General features: G+C 42.1%; 1 protein-coding gene across 2 annotated transcripts in view; it reads right to left on the reverse strand.

The window, feature by feature from the left end:
* mgrn1a (mahogunin, ring finger 1a) overlaps window positions 1–15,117 on the reverse strand; it is a 40,043-nt gene extending 24,926 nt beyond the window's left edge. The window contains exons 1-7 of one of the 2 annotated variants that reach the window (XM_063220573.1): window positions 14,674–15,117; window positions 14,143–14,261; window positions 9,365–9,453; window positions 8,241–8,387; window positions 4,676–4,793; window positions 3,752–3,833; window positions 2,999–3,042 (exon numbers count right to left, since the gene is read on the reverse strand). In XM_063220573.1, the coding sequence (XP_063076643.1) occupies window positions 2,999–3,042; window positions 3,752–3,833; window positions 4,676–4,793; window positions 8,241–8,387; window positions 9,365–9,453; window positions 14,143–14,261; window positions 14,674–14,761 (687 nt within the window). In that variant the 5' untranslated portion in view covers window positions 14,762–15,117. The remainder of the gene's footprint in view (window positions 1–2,998; window positions 3,043–3,751; window positions 3,834–4,675; window positions 4,794–8,240; window positions 8,388–9,364; window positions 9,454–14,142; window positions 14,262–14,673) is intronic. The other variant, XM_063220574.1, reaches the window with a different exon arrangement.

The raw sequence follows: 15,117 nt of genomic DNA on the forward strand, positions 1-15,117 counted from the left end.
TAAGTAACAGATAGCGGTAAGACACTGTCATTATCGTATTGGTGGCAATAAGGTTTTTACAGAGGCTCTGCAAAGCGATATTATTAGACTCGCTTCAGGCCCAGCTGTGGCTCAAACGGCTGGGCACTGCACTACTGCACAGGTGACCCAGGTTCGATTCCGGCCCGAGTCATTTGCACATCCTTCCCTGTCTCTCTTTCCCCACTCACATCCTGTATTTCTCATACTGCCCTGTCTGAATAATAATAAAAAGCTCAGAGAAACAAAAGACATTTTTTAGAGTATTATCAGCCAACTACAGAACAATTTCTACATGCGCTCTCTGGTGTGTTTAGGTGTGGCCTAAAGGCCATTCCTTGGCTGTTCAAGTAAGGCAGTGTTGCGGGTGTGTGTTTTTATCTTATCTGTACCTGTCTGTCAATGAGTGTAGTAGTGAATGACTTTAGGGCTCAGCTGATTTGTAGGATGTCAGAGGGTTGTTTTGAACTCTCTTCTCGTTGCTGTTGTTGTTATATTTTTAGCTTTCCCATGTTAGTGTTTTGGGTCAATCTAAATGTAGTACAAGTAGCTTGTTCTAAACTCTCAGGTGTGTGCAATTAGCAAAACAGTCTAATTGCTCAAATTACATGATGAGCTTTCAGACACATACACACTATATTCTGTTGTGTATAGAATGTACATGCACTGTATATTCTGTTGTGTGCCCAACATATCCTTTACAGTGTACTGCATTGAGATGTTTTAATCCAAAGTAATTTACCGTTTTACAGGGTATAAGTTACAGCCCCTGGAGCTATATAAGGTAAGGTACTATACCATGCTGAAGGGTGGAGGTGTGTAGAGACACATTGAGAGTAAATAGAATGGAGGCCAAAATTCTATTTCATTGTTGAAGCCAAGTTGGAGCCAAGGTTGGACCCAAAAAGACCAAAAAATGGCCAAATCCCATTCATTCCTATGAGAGACATAAAACCCTGTATCTTCCTTAAATGCCACTCCAGGGGGATAATTTTTCGCTCAACTAGTAGGTCCCCTTGCTTGATGTTTTGTTTTAGAGAGATATTAAAAGTTAAATTGACCAATGAGCATCAGAACATGGTTTGATTGACCGTTAGAAGTCTTGTTGTTGTCCAATCAGCACCTGCGTTTGGCGTTGCTAAGGTGGAATGTAAGTTGGAATGTTCCCAAATCTGGCTTCAAAGCGTTGAATGGCAAATAGCGTTGATTTGGCGTCCATTCTATTTACTGTCAATGGTAGAGACACATTGATCATTATTCGTACTGTTTAGGTTAAGGTGGTCAACACTCTGATCCACAGACCCAATACCCTCTAAAACATTAGGCCACGGCTGTGCAGAACCCTGATGTGTCTACTCTTCTTTCACATATAAGCCAGAGGCCAAAAGGACATTCAAAATGATAAACATACATGAATCTGAAGCTAAAACTGGCTGGAAGTCATCAGCTAAGATGTAATTGAGAGCTCTTGTGTGAACAAAATGCATCCAACTGTTAATCTGCAATGGGATTTACCCTAAGACACATTCTACTGCCCACACTGTAAAACATTGCAGCCGGTTAAACACAAAAAAGTGAGTTGCCCGGCTGCCTTAAGTTTGTGAGTTAACTCAACTTGAGAAAGCCTCGAGTTGAAATAATCTTGAGTTGAGTTAAAGGGGTATGCCACTATTTTGGGGCTTAATACAGTTAAAATCGTTGGCCATGGTTTATAAAGGTGGTAAAGTGTCTTATTTTTCATGTAAGCCGTTGTCTTGCTTTAAGACAAGTTAAAAGAGGGAGCATGTCACTAAGCTAGTGAAAGTCAATGGATCCATGTAGCATGCTACTATGCTACATGGATCCATTGACTTTCACTAGCTTAGCGACATATTCCCTCTTTTAACTTGTCTTACAGCAAGAGAACGCTTAACGTGAAAAATAAGACACTTTACCACCTTTATAAACCCTGACCAACAATTTTAACTGTATTAAGCCCCAAAATAGTGGCACACCCCTTTAACTTGAAAAGAAGGCTTCCTCCACTGCTGTGTTAATCTCTTGCAGTTTCGAAACATAAAACTTGCTGCCAAAGCATGGCAAACAAATCCTATGTTCCCCCGAAAAAGACAAATGAGAACCAGACTTGATGAATGGGCATACTGACTGACTGTCTAAATCCAACCGCCTCTTACTGCTACACAATGATGGAGGAACACTGCGTCTTTCGAAGAGCCACAATTCCACATAAGAAACCAAGATTGCCATAAATAAATAAGTCAGCGTAAGACGCTGAAGAAGGCTTAGGCCGAAACTTCTGTCTGCAATGCTAACTCACTAGAATAAAATACAAGAATTACACCCGAGTGTGTTGATTTTCTACTAAATATAAATAAATAAGTGAAAATGTGGTGGGAGAGTTACGACAAGAACATTTGGAGGAGTTCATTGCTATAATGACGGTAAAAGACCAAAGCTTTACACACAGTAAAAATGCAGTGATAATTCAACAGAGTCGATGTAACATGTTCTTTTGCTCCCAGAGTACTCTCTAAGTGTTTCTTTAACACTAAATTGGCTGCTGTTAACATTTGGAGGACTTCATTGTTAAAATTGTGGTGAAAGACTAAAAGCTTTAGATTAACATGTGCCCAGTGCCCAGGCTTGCTATTAAATAAATAAGGTCTTAATTGTGTGTCTATGCGACTTCAATGTATTCTTCAAGTGACATATGATCAATAAAAATGAAAGAAAATACGTCCTTGTCTCTCCGAGTTCAACTTGTAAAGCTGGAAAACATGCAAGACTGTTTGACTATTCAATTGTAAATAATTCAGTTGCCACAATAGCTTTTATGAGGTTTGTTGGAGTATATTTGCCAGCATGTGTCCGATGGCTCATTTTCTTATGCCTAACAAGGACAAGAGGTCAAGAGCAGAGCCATTAAAGCCAAGCAGCTGTCTGTTTGAACATGCATCAGAATAACATCAGAATAACATACCCTTTCAAAGACGGCCAGCAGAACATGTGCATGCCCAGATATGTCTGTGGGGAGAGAGAGAGTGGGGAGAGAGAGAGAGAGAGAGAGAGAAAAGAGATTGAGAGAGATAAAGATAGAAGAAAGCAACAGGAAGATAGAGAGAAACAAATAGAAACAGAGAGAGACAGTGAGAGATGGGGGTGGGGGGATGTTACTAGGTCAAACTTTTTTTTTTTTTTTCTAAACCCAACCACCCTTATGGGGGACCTAATTTTATTTATTTATTTATTTATTTATTTGTCTTTCATTCTTTGTTTTTTCTTCTAAATATATTTTCGTTTACCTTTATTTTTTACTAAAACAATACAATAAACAACAACTAGGTCAAACTTTGTGTGTTCTAGAGTATTGAATCATTAGCAGCTGTTTCATGTAGCAATATCGAGCATACTGTAGTTGACTATTGCGTGACACAAACACACATGCACGCACACAGGCACACACGGACGCACCACCACCACCACCAGACAGACAAATGGAGGGATGAGGAGAGAAGGAAAGAAGGGGGGAGAGAGGTCATTTGAGGAAACTTAAGCACACACACACACACACACACACACACACACACACACACACACACACACACACACACACACACACACACACACACACACACACACACACACACACACACACACAGATACAATAAAAATACAGTAATGTTACAAAACAGCATCGTAAAAGTGCATTTGTGTTGTGTGCTAACTTGTTTACCTGGAGTTCTTCCCTCGCCCTGCTCATCCACCACTGCTTGGATCACCATGGGATACACCCCTCGATCAAGGTCAAAGTTCAGCTATAACAAAAGTTACAGTTATACAATCACAGTTATAGTGTTGTAAAGGGTCTGCTGATATTGCATATTTTTGGGGTGGTTTATGGAGCACGTTAAGACGTTTGAAACACAATGTAAAGTTCTGCCCACATGGGTAAGCTATCAATGCGATCTCTCCGTGCAAGCAACATTGTCAGGTTTGGATGGAATTTTTTTGCGTCTTTGCTATTGCTATATCATGGGTAGCTTGGGCAATAAAGCTGTGTAGGGAAGGGGAGTAGAGTTGCCCAGCTGGGACTCGAATCCAGACCTTCTGGGGTAGTAAACTGGGGCTCTGACCGCTACACCAAAGAGCCAGGCTCGTTGGCGTGACAGTCAGAACACACCCACAACCCTAGTGATGGTCACTTCATCACACTGCCTTCCCCTTCAGGAAGTGCACCCGTGCGCTTCACATACTCATGGTGTCCCTCACACAACTGCCCATCATGCATCTCCCATCCAGTGTGCCCCATCATCAATGCTTCACCCATCACTGGGGTCCCTCGCACCAGGGTCACCAATCCTGGGGATCTTTCACATGGAATTACGGCTCACACAATGGGTACGCTTCCGATGGCCTCACCGTAGCCATCCCACTTCTGATACCGTTAGTAGGGAAGGGGAGTAGAGTTGCCCAGCTGGGACTCGAACCCAGACCTTCTGGAGCAGTAAACTGGGGCTCTGACCGCTACACCAAAGAGCCAGGTTCGTTGGCATGACAGTCAGAACACACCCCCAACCCTAGTGATGGTCACTCCATCACAAGCTGGATGTTGTAAACGACCTTTAAGGGCAAGGTCAAGGTCAAGTTGAGCGCTCACCTCCTCTGGCTTCCACTTGGTGAAGTCGATCTTGAAGGAGGGCAGGGAGTAGTGCTGGTTGATGCCCCTCTTGTAGTGCACTGTTTCTGACGCCAGCCACGGGCTCTTGGGGCTGTATCTGCAAGGGGCAAAATGGGCAAAAAACATTGACCATCCTTACTCAGATTCAAGAAGTAAAATTCAAAAGCACATTACATAAATCTGTTTATACACACGCCCTGTCATAAATGTACTGTCACCACCAGCATGACAACGCCCAAGTCGTAATGTATTACTGAAGGCTATGTGTAACGCATGTGTAGTACTATGGTAGTAAAGCTTTTTCAACAAATGTTACAGCATTCCACTGGCAGAAAAGTACACATTATTAGGCTACATCGCATTAAGCGGACACTTTTATCCAACATGGCTTAAAAGAGAGGACATAGATAGCGATACACAATGTGTGAAGAAATATCCTAAGAGTACAGAAATACACCACAATTATATGCAATACAAGCACTACGGAGGAGAATATAAATGTGTGGGCAAGTCCAGTGTATGCAGGCATGGCAAGGTCAATGCAAAGGATTATGGGAGAACTTGCTTGGTTAACACCAGACAATCTCACAAGTGAGATGGGCTGGAGGGTACCTATGCAAAGAAAGGTGTGGTTTACGTTTGGCCGTGGCCGTTTATTGGGCGCTACAAATGTGTAATTTGGCAATATAGCCAATCATGTCAGTTGCATCTATTCAAACAAACACCAGTGATCGCCTTTCCACCCCTCCCAACTCTCTGATTGGAGTCCAAGATCTGCTATACTTGCTTAGGGGATAGAATCCATGCTGTCTTTCAGATAGGAACAATAGTGCAAAGCAGCATGGGAATTCCAGGCTATGGAAGAATCGGGCTAGTTTTGTTACAAAGAGAAAAAGAGGATGCAAGGACAAAGGGATACAAGGACAAAAGCATGAAAAAGACACAATGATATTAATGTAGTCAAATGCCTACAGATTATAAATGCAGTGTTAAATCAAAACTGCGTACTCTGGGACCAAATACAACCTAGAGGGTGTTAAATCAACTAACTTACAGTTTCATTAACACTGTATTTCTTACTGTGTACAAGGACACAAGGACACAATGATAACAAAAGGAGGATATAAAAGAAACAATAATATTTATTTAGTCCCATGCCTAGAGAGACTGTGTGTGAAGTAGGCCATAGCCTACCGGAAGATTAGATTTCTGTTGGTTCTGCCACTGCCCCATACTCTCCTCCGACTAATTCGCTGGGTCAGATGATCTTAATTAGCTCACCGCTCTAGTCTGTTAAATCCCCTGTGTTAAGACCACAAGGCCGAACGGACAAACCAACACGTGGCTTGAACTTCTGCACTTTCTGAAGCCGGTTTCTGCACTCTGGACAAAAGGACACCTCTATTGCAGGACAAGAAGATATTTTCTGTGTACATGTACAGTATTTAACAGTAATGGTTAGCTGCCTTATCCACTAAAATGTAAAATTGTACAATTCTGTGTTAAGGCAATAAGCAGCACGGACGAACACATGGCTGGAACCAGGGCCGATGACAGCTTTGTCTTCTGTCATCTGAAGGCTCCCTCCTCCACTCAATACATGAAGCTAGTACAAATACAGGAAGACAGATGCTGAGGCACTCAAGGTTGCAATTTTTTTACTTTTTTATCAGCCAAATAAAAAAGTAAAAAAAATTGCAACCTTGAGTGCCTCAGCATCTGTCTTCCTGGACCAAGTTTGAGAGCCCCTACACTGATGAGCACCAAGAAAAAAGGTGAAGACCCAGAAGCACTCCAATTACCTGCTTGTGTCTAGTACAAATACATTTCTGGGCCCCATCTCTGCCTGGAAACAGGAAAACTGACCCATTTTGTCCCCCCCCCCCTATTGTCAGCTTCCCTGGCTAGAACTTCTCAACCTTCTGAGGCTGGTTTGTGCCATTTTGACATATGGCCACCCCTCTTCTACTATTGCATGACAAGATATTAAGCTACCTTATCCACTGTATACAATAGCCTAGCGTGCAAGACTACAAGCAGAATGAACACATGGCTAGGACCGTTACACCTTCTGAAGTTCACCATGGACAAATGGACACTTCTACACTGTTTTGCATGAGAGGAAGTCAGGCATTTTCTGTAAATGATAGTAAAGGTGTCTAATTGCTCCCTCATTCAATGCATACAATTATCCACAAGTCCACAAGCAGAGCAACTGCATGGCTAGGAAGCTTTCATATGTATGAAACCAGTTAAGATGGACACTTCTATACTGTAATGCAGTGGTTCTCAATCTTCTTTGAACAAACGCCCCCTAACCTCATCAGAAGCCTGCCAACACCCCCTTTAGTATTGACAAATAAAATAGACTAATTCCCCCGAATGGGAACTAAGCCCCGCCCGACTCCGCTACATCCTTCTCAACGCCCACCTAGGGCTCCCAAACGCCCCCTGGGGGGGCTGTAGCGGCCCTGTTGAGAAACAATACTGTATTGTATGACCAGACGGTAGCCATTTTCTGTAATGATAATGAGGGGGTGTCTGATACGGAGCCACCTCATCCACTGTATTGTATACAATGGCCTCGTGTGCAAGACCTAATCCCTACTTGAGCTTCTCAGGTCTCACCGCTGCCGTGACTACGATTCCCATGAGCACCTGGTTGCCAGGAAGATGTGTTCTCTAAAGCCACAAGCGTGTTGTGTTTCTATGGTGTCGTGCCTCTGGTGAAATGTGAGTCACCCCAGCGGAAGGCCTTGTGTCCCCGTAGGGCAATGTTTTCCAGACTGACACTCGTATAATACAAAAATAATAATTAAGGGAGGAAATCCTTTGTATGTTTATGTGTGTATGTATGTATGTATGTATGTATGTATGTATGTATGTATGTATGTATGTATCTATGTATCTATGTATGTATGTACAGTATGTGTGTGTGTATGTATGTACAGTATGTGTGTATGTATGTACTGTATGTATGTAAGAATGTCAGAATCTCTGTCATGTAATAGAGATGTAGTGATGGTGTCGCTATGTTTTTCAGCAAACACTGAAGCATTTCACAGACATAATATTATTCACTTACACAAGCAAAAAATCTGTCTTGCATCTTAAGTCTTACAACTTGTAGTGTTTGGGGGAAAAAACTAACATGCGGATGGGATCGCCCTCTCATGTAGATGGGATCGGCAGCGTGGCCACTCACTGCTTGCTGAAAAAGCTTAACTACATCATAACAACATTGCTATGACATTACTGTGAGTCTTAAGTGGCTGATTTAAGACAAGATCATTACAATTTGGGTGACAAAAAGGTAACAAAAGGACCCTGCCGTGGCCTAACTGTAGGGCACAGGGTTACTATGCCAGCGACCCGGGATCGATTCCGGCCCGGGTTGTTTGCCAACCCGTCCCTGTCTCTCTCTCCCCACTCATTTCCTGTCTCTACTCCACTATCGTATCAGAAATAGGCAAAAAAGCCCTAAAAATAACATTAAATAAAATAAATAAGGTAACAAAAGCGCTGTGTGAAAGGGTTAACTTACATAGCCATGCCGTTGGCGAATTCCTCAAATGCCTGGCAGTATACTGTGATGGCCACTCGTGCATCGGCATCGAAACTGAACTCCACACCATAGAGCACCCTGGGACTCCCACTCTCGTCTGTCGTGCCGTCTGCATCATCTTTGTATCTGTGGATCACAGCAATTCACACTGTTTCATTTGGGCAGGGGTTGTCTGAGGGGTTGGTTCATATCATATTTCATGTGAAACTGCAGAACAATTAACCTGGCTCTCGCGATGGATGTAAGCTGGAGCTGTGGCTATTGGCTTAGCTCTCCGAATTCGTGTTTGCATGTGAGTTTTTGCATGTGATTGGAGAAACCACTTGTCTGGCTTGTTTAATGATGTGCTACTTTAGCTACAGCTACTAACTTTAAATTTAACTACTTAGGCTACCACTTGAAATATCAGAATCAATGTTTATGAGTGAGTCCATGTGAGCTGGCATTGTTGTCTAAAACAATGTCATGTTTCACTTATTTTTTCCCTTCTCCACTACATTTAAATGTTGGCTACGTCACATCTCTGAGAAACCCTGTGATCCTGATTGGTTCGGCTGCCTTGTAGCTGTGGAGCTGAAACAATAGGAAAATCCACCCAGGTCCTCGAGTAGCTCACAAAGCTAAGCGGAAACACAGGAATCTGGCGAGAACCAGTGTGACGGAGGTGTTCCTGCACAGTTCGTCCCCCTCGGTGCGCGCACCTGCCTCCTCGTCAACTATGCGGGAACACCTCCGTCACAGTGGAGTGAGGTTTAGGAGGGAGAGTGTAACAGAGGGCAACTACTAGCAGAGTCTGGCGTGGAACGTTAGAAAACCTCCCTCCTGAAGCCTCAAAACAGTGCGGTAGCGTTGGGCTATAGGACCGGCCCTTTAGCTCAGCAGTCTCGCACTGTGCCTCCCATTGCCTCCCTGATGCGTTGACGAGGTGGCTGGTTCGCGGCCCCCGAGGGGGACGAAGTGTATGGGAACACCTCCGTCAATAACTCCCACCCACTTTGACTAACGAATCTTCTGTGTAAAAGATAGTATGGGTATTGTAACTATATAGCAAAATTCTGCCGTTAGATTTGTCAGTGGTGCATTCGTTGAAGCAAATTACGTACCTGACCAGACGCAGAGAATCTTTCCTGATGTTCACCAGACTCCTCAGCGTCTTCACCGGTTCATGCGGGGCTGGGGTCACGTAGGGGAACTGAAATGTTCACAGAGGAAAGACCAGATGTTGGCCTGGTTATTGCGACTTCAAACTTCTGTGAGCATTTGGTCCGGCCTACTCGTGCTATCGACCCATTTCTCAGAGGGAGATGCAAAGGGCATGTCTAGCTCGTGTTCATGAAATACCATTGTATGATTGGCACTTCAATCCATCAGAGAACCCATTCCTTCACTGATCTGCTAACTGAACTGCTGCGCCATTGCTGTAGCCTCTTACTGCCGATGGGTCTGTTGACGGGCCTATTCACTCTGCTGAAAACACTCAACTACATCATAACGACTTTGCTATGACATTACCGAGAGACTTAAGAAACATATTAAGACTTGGTCATTACAATTTTGTTGACAATACGATCATAACAGAGGCTCTGCAGAAAGGGGTTAAAAATGGCCCATTGAAATGTTGGAAATGCTCAAAATGCATTGATTTCCAATCTCGTTAACAATTGAAATGTTCTGAATCTCAAAATGCATTGACTCCTTATCTCGTTAGCGTTTGAAATGTTCTAGATGTAAATCCAGATAGTGTGCCTGGCCAGACTAAATGAGAAACAAAACTTCGTGCAACAGTTAGAATGGATGGGCCCGGGCTAGATGGATGTAGTCACAGAACTGCCTTCTGTGGTCTTAGAAAACAGACAATTTGTAGCCTCTTGCATATGGACCTGTCAATGTGCCTGTTCACTCTGTGCTGAAAACACTCAAAGAGAACACAACCAGACAGCTCAAGCTACTGCAATAGCTTATCACACACAACCAACTTGGTTAAACCATCTGTATATGTGTCTTCATTGAGCAGTGTTTGTACCAAACCCACTACTAATTGTCAAGGGAATTAAGAAGAGAGAGGTGGTTAACCACTCATGCTACAGTTAATCAGTCCAATTGGGGAAAATCAATCAGTGTGATAGCGAAGCAATCAACTGCATCTACAGCCAGCTAAGGAACTGGAGCTACTGTAGAGCAGTCCTCAAATAACAATTGTAATCCAAAGAATTGTATTGGGTGACAACAGCAGTTTGTCATGGTGGGAGGAGGTGACTAATACAAGATGGCGATGATCACTTTGTGTGGATGGTAATAACATAGAGGGGTAACACTTTACAATAACGTCCTATTCACAGCTTTATAAACACTTTATTAACATTTAATAACAATTAACATTTAACAAAGCATTTACAAATGTTTGTAAATGAGTAATAACCAAACTATGACTGCACAGTGGAGTGGGAATCAACTTCTACTGAGTGAGTTTTACGTGGTTTCATGCCATCTGGTCTTTTAAGGACAACCTTCCAGGACCGTTGCGACTGCACTGTGTCTGCTGTGTTAACATAGTATTTCTTGCCCATTTATAAACATTTGTAAACATTTTGTTGATAATAAGTTCATTATTTATAAAGTGTGTATAAAGCTGTGAATAGGACGTTATTGTAAAGTGTTACCCATAGAGGTGTAGAAAAAATACACTACATTCATTAAAGGGGCTCCAGGTAGGATTAAAAATTGAATTAATCACTGTCCCGAGTCAGACGATGGTTATGTGAATTATTAGTAAGTGAACGACGACTCTCGTGACCACTTCCATGGTCCGCTGTCAGAATAACTGACAAAATGCAACTTTTTGACAGAGCGGTCTGAACAAGTGTTGTGGGAAACACTTTTCATACGAAAAATCGTTTTACATACAGATTTGTATCAACTGCTGGCATTCCGTGATGAAAAACATTCTCACAGCGAGTTTATTTGAACAGCATTTTTTCATTACGGTGTAGATTTTGAGACAGGCATGCCACAGGCACTGTGCAAACAACGTCCCCATCCTAGCTTGTGCCCCTTTTACCCCTTTGCGCAGAGCCTCTGTTACAACATTACTGTTATAACGTTACCAAAATTGTCATGACCAAGTTTTACTCTGCATTCATGTGCTCTAGGAATTATAAGGAGGGAAAAAAAGGAGTCGCACAGAGGAGTTTGATGCTGTTCAGTGAAACTGTATTAAAAGCCGAAAATAAAGAGAAGCCAAAATAAAAAGTGTGTTGCAAACGTTTCGGGTCTAGCCCATCATCAGTGTTCCCAAAATCAAAATCCTTTTTTTTATTTTGGGAACACTGATGATGGGCTAGTACCAAAACATTTGCAACCCTCTTTTTGTTTTGGCTTCTCTTTATATTCAGCTTTTAATACAGTTTCACAGAACAGCATTCGCTCCTGTGTGCGACTCCTTTCTCTTCCCACTGCATCACTGTTTTGGAATTACGCACCGAGTGAAACTTCGAGTGAAACATTACGGTGTAGATTTTGAGACAGGCATGCCACAGGCACTATGCAAACAACGTCCCCATCCTACCTTGTGCCCCTTTTACCCCTTTGCGCAGAGCCTCTGTTACAACATTACTGTTATAACGTTACCAAAATTGTCATGACCAAGTTTTACTCTGCATTCATGTGCTCTAGCAATTATAAGGAGGGAAAAAAAGAAGTCGCACAGAGGAGTTTGATGCTGTTCAGTGAAACTGTATTGTGTTTAGCCGGATCACACCGCACTCTCGATTAAAAGGTGCCAAACATAAACAAAAAAAACTGTGTAAAATTGAAAGAAAAATGTCTGCACACTTAAATCCCCTTTGTGTTCTTTTTAATAGGCCAAGAGCCCTGAGGAAGGTCAGTAGACCGAAAGCTTGGCCTATTAAAAAGAACACAAAGGGGATTTAAGTGTGCAGACATTTTTCTTTCAATTTTACACAGTGAAACTGTATTAAAAGCGGAATATAAAGAGAAGCCAAAACAAAAAGTGGGTTACAAACGTTTCAGGTCTAGCCCATCATCAGTGTTCCCAAAATCAAAATCCTTTTTTATAATTTTGGGAAAACTGATGATGGGCTAGACCCGAAACGTTTGCAACCCACTTTTTGTTTTGGCTTCTCTTTATATTCCGCTTTTAATACAGTTTCACAGAACAGCATTCGCTCCTGTGTGCGACTCCTTTCTCTTCCCACTGCATCACTGTTTTGGAATTACGCACCGAGTGAAACTTCCCAAGTAAGACAAAGGTGAGGACGCCATCTCTACGGTCTCCTCTAGGTATTATGGTAAATACCAAACGGTGACATGGGAAGCACACATGAATGCCCCCCTTGTGGTATTTTTCAATCGAAAACTCCTCGAAACATTTTATATACCAGTTTCCGAGACTGGATAATATCTACTTCCGAGAGCACATGAACGGCACATTAATCCGTGACTTAACCCTTTTGTGCTGAGCCTCCGTTATAACATTACTGCCACCAAAATTGTCACGGTTAAGTCTTAATCTGTTACTTAAGGCTCTTGGTGATGTCATAGCAGTGTTGTTATGATGTAGTTGAGGCTCTTCGGCAATGAGTGAACAGGCCAGCACAAAAAGGCAATAGCTCTCAGTAATGTCACAGTTATGATGGTGCTGAGTCTTTTCAGCAATGAGTGTATGGGGCCCATCTGCAAAATGAGGCGATGACTTCTAACATAAGAGTTAAGTAAGCAAATAAACAAAGGTGTGCACAACAAATAACTTTTCAATCATCATTATGGTGGGCTTGAAAAGTGGAATAGACGCGCTCAAAAGATTTTGCCTTTTGATTTGGCCATGAATGTAGCTGGCTGAGCGCCCCTCTTCAGCATGTAAATGACCCTACATACTGCAGACTGAGATGTCGAAAGTAAAATAAATGCAAAGTCATGGTGTAAGTACAAGACTAGCTCATGATATTACATAGCTGTTACACCATATACTCCATTGCACCTAATGAGGCAGATGGACACAAAACAACCTAATAAGGACCCACTACAAACTTGATCCAACCAGTAAAGAGTCAGCTGATCGTAAGCCAAGCACACAGGTCTACTGGTTACCCAGATATGTTACCTATGTTGGAAGGAAACTGTGTTTATTTTTTAACATTTACTTTTACCTTTGACACCTCTGTGTAGTTGCGACTTGTGGCTGAGTGGTACAAAGTAAATGCTGCCCTGTTCATTCAATTCAACGGAATCAAGAGTCAATTTAACGGAATCAAGAGTCAATTTAACGTCTTCTACATTGTATTTGGTCCTGGAGTACTCTCTAAGTGTTGTCTAGGAGTTGCATACTGCAAATACAGAATTTATTCAAAACCATCGTTGTGTTAAAAAAAAAAGTCTTTTGTTCAAAGCAGGAAGTGGAACTTTGCTTAGGAGAGGTTGAACACGTTTCATGTATTTCAGCACAAGAATATAACTGTCAGTAACACTTCATTTTACTGACCCTGTTTCAGCAGTTAGTTACAGTTTAACAAAGTGTGGAACTTTATGTAACATTATACTGCATGGTTATGGCCAAGGTTACATATACAGTAGGCTATAATGTGTAACTAAAGCTTAAATGTTGTGACATTTAAATACACTAATACAGGAAATGTATGATGAGGTAATATCAAACTATCACGCACACATATAATGGGAGAATGCAAAGAATTTTGAACAGATAATGACTCCATCATTACTCGGATGAGGTCAAAAATCCATGCATCAAGAATATGCCAATGTAGTGTCAATCAGACATCTGATCTCCTTCAAAATCTATATCACCCTGCCTTTTGCCAAACTTTCCCTATCTGAGTGTGAACGGTGTATTATTGGGTGATCGTACCTGAACCGGCCTGTTGCCTAGAAAGTTTAAATCCATGTTTTCGCCAAAGAGGTATCCCTCAGGATGTGGAGTGTCGAACTTCTCCCCACCCATGAAGAAATGGCTGGTGAAATAATTGCCTAAAGAAATGAAAGTGGTAGTTGTTTTTTTGTCTTTATAGAAAATATAAACGTAATAATAACATAATAACACAATACTGTAAGAATAACGTCAGTATCAACAACAAAGTACAATATTTTCATGGACACAAATGTGGACCCACTGCAAGTTCAAAGCCTGTATTGTTGATGCATAGGCGAAGTTGCATGTCTGCATGGTTATGTGTTTACAAGTTGTTATCTGTTTATATTCATAATTCAAAACATTTATAGCCCAAGATTATTGTCTGGTAGCTTACATTGCTGTGATGTTAAAGCTTCCCGTACTTAAACAGGTGATTGACAAAATGATTAACAAGTTAGCCTCATTCTGCACCTACAGCAACACTGTCACCAAAACACTATGGAAAAGTAGGCTACTGAATCTACTTACCTGATTTCGGTGGATAGCGATACGCCGAATTTGCCTGAATATCGATATCTTCGACACCAGCGATTCGACGACTGAGTATCGAACCCATTTTTGTAACAGATGTACACCCACGACCCTTTAATAAGTTCAGAAGTTATGTGTGACAATCCAATTCTGTGATGGGGAATTAGTCTCACATCATTCCCTTCGGCTCGGTCGTTTAAAAACGTCTGGAAAGCCCCCCCTGCATGGAGACCAAAAAAATGAAGATGATCGAAAAAGGAATATCTACAATCTACACGCGTTCTGTTTACAACGGCAATCTCACCGTGAAAACAAAAAAAATCTGCAAAACATAAACGACGAAGGAACTGGAGTTGAGCGTTGTTATTCCTTACAGCAAACTCGCGCGAGATGCGTTAACTTGGGGAGAGCACGAGCGGTGCACTGCGGGATGCGTAGGCT

This window comes from Engraulis encrasicolus, chromosome 17, assembly GCF_034702125.1.
Source record: "Engraulis encrasicolus isolate BLACKSEA-1 chromosome 17, IST_EnEncr_1.0, whole genome shotgun sequence".
NCBI classification, from domain to species: Eukaryota; Metazoa; Chordata; class Actinopteri; order Clupeiformes; family Engraulidae; genus Engraulis; species Engraulis encrasicolus.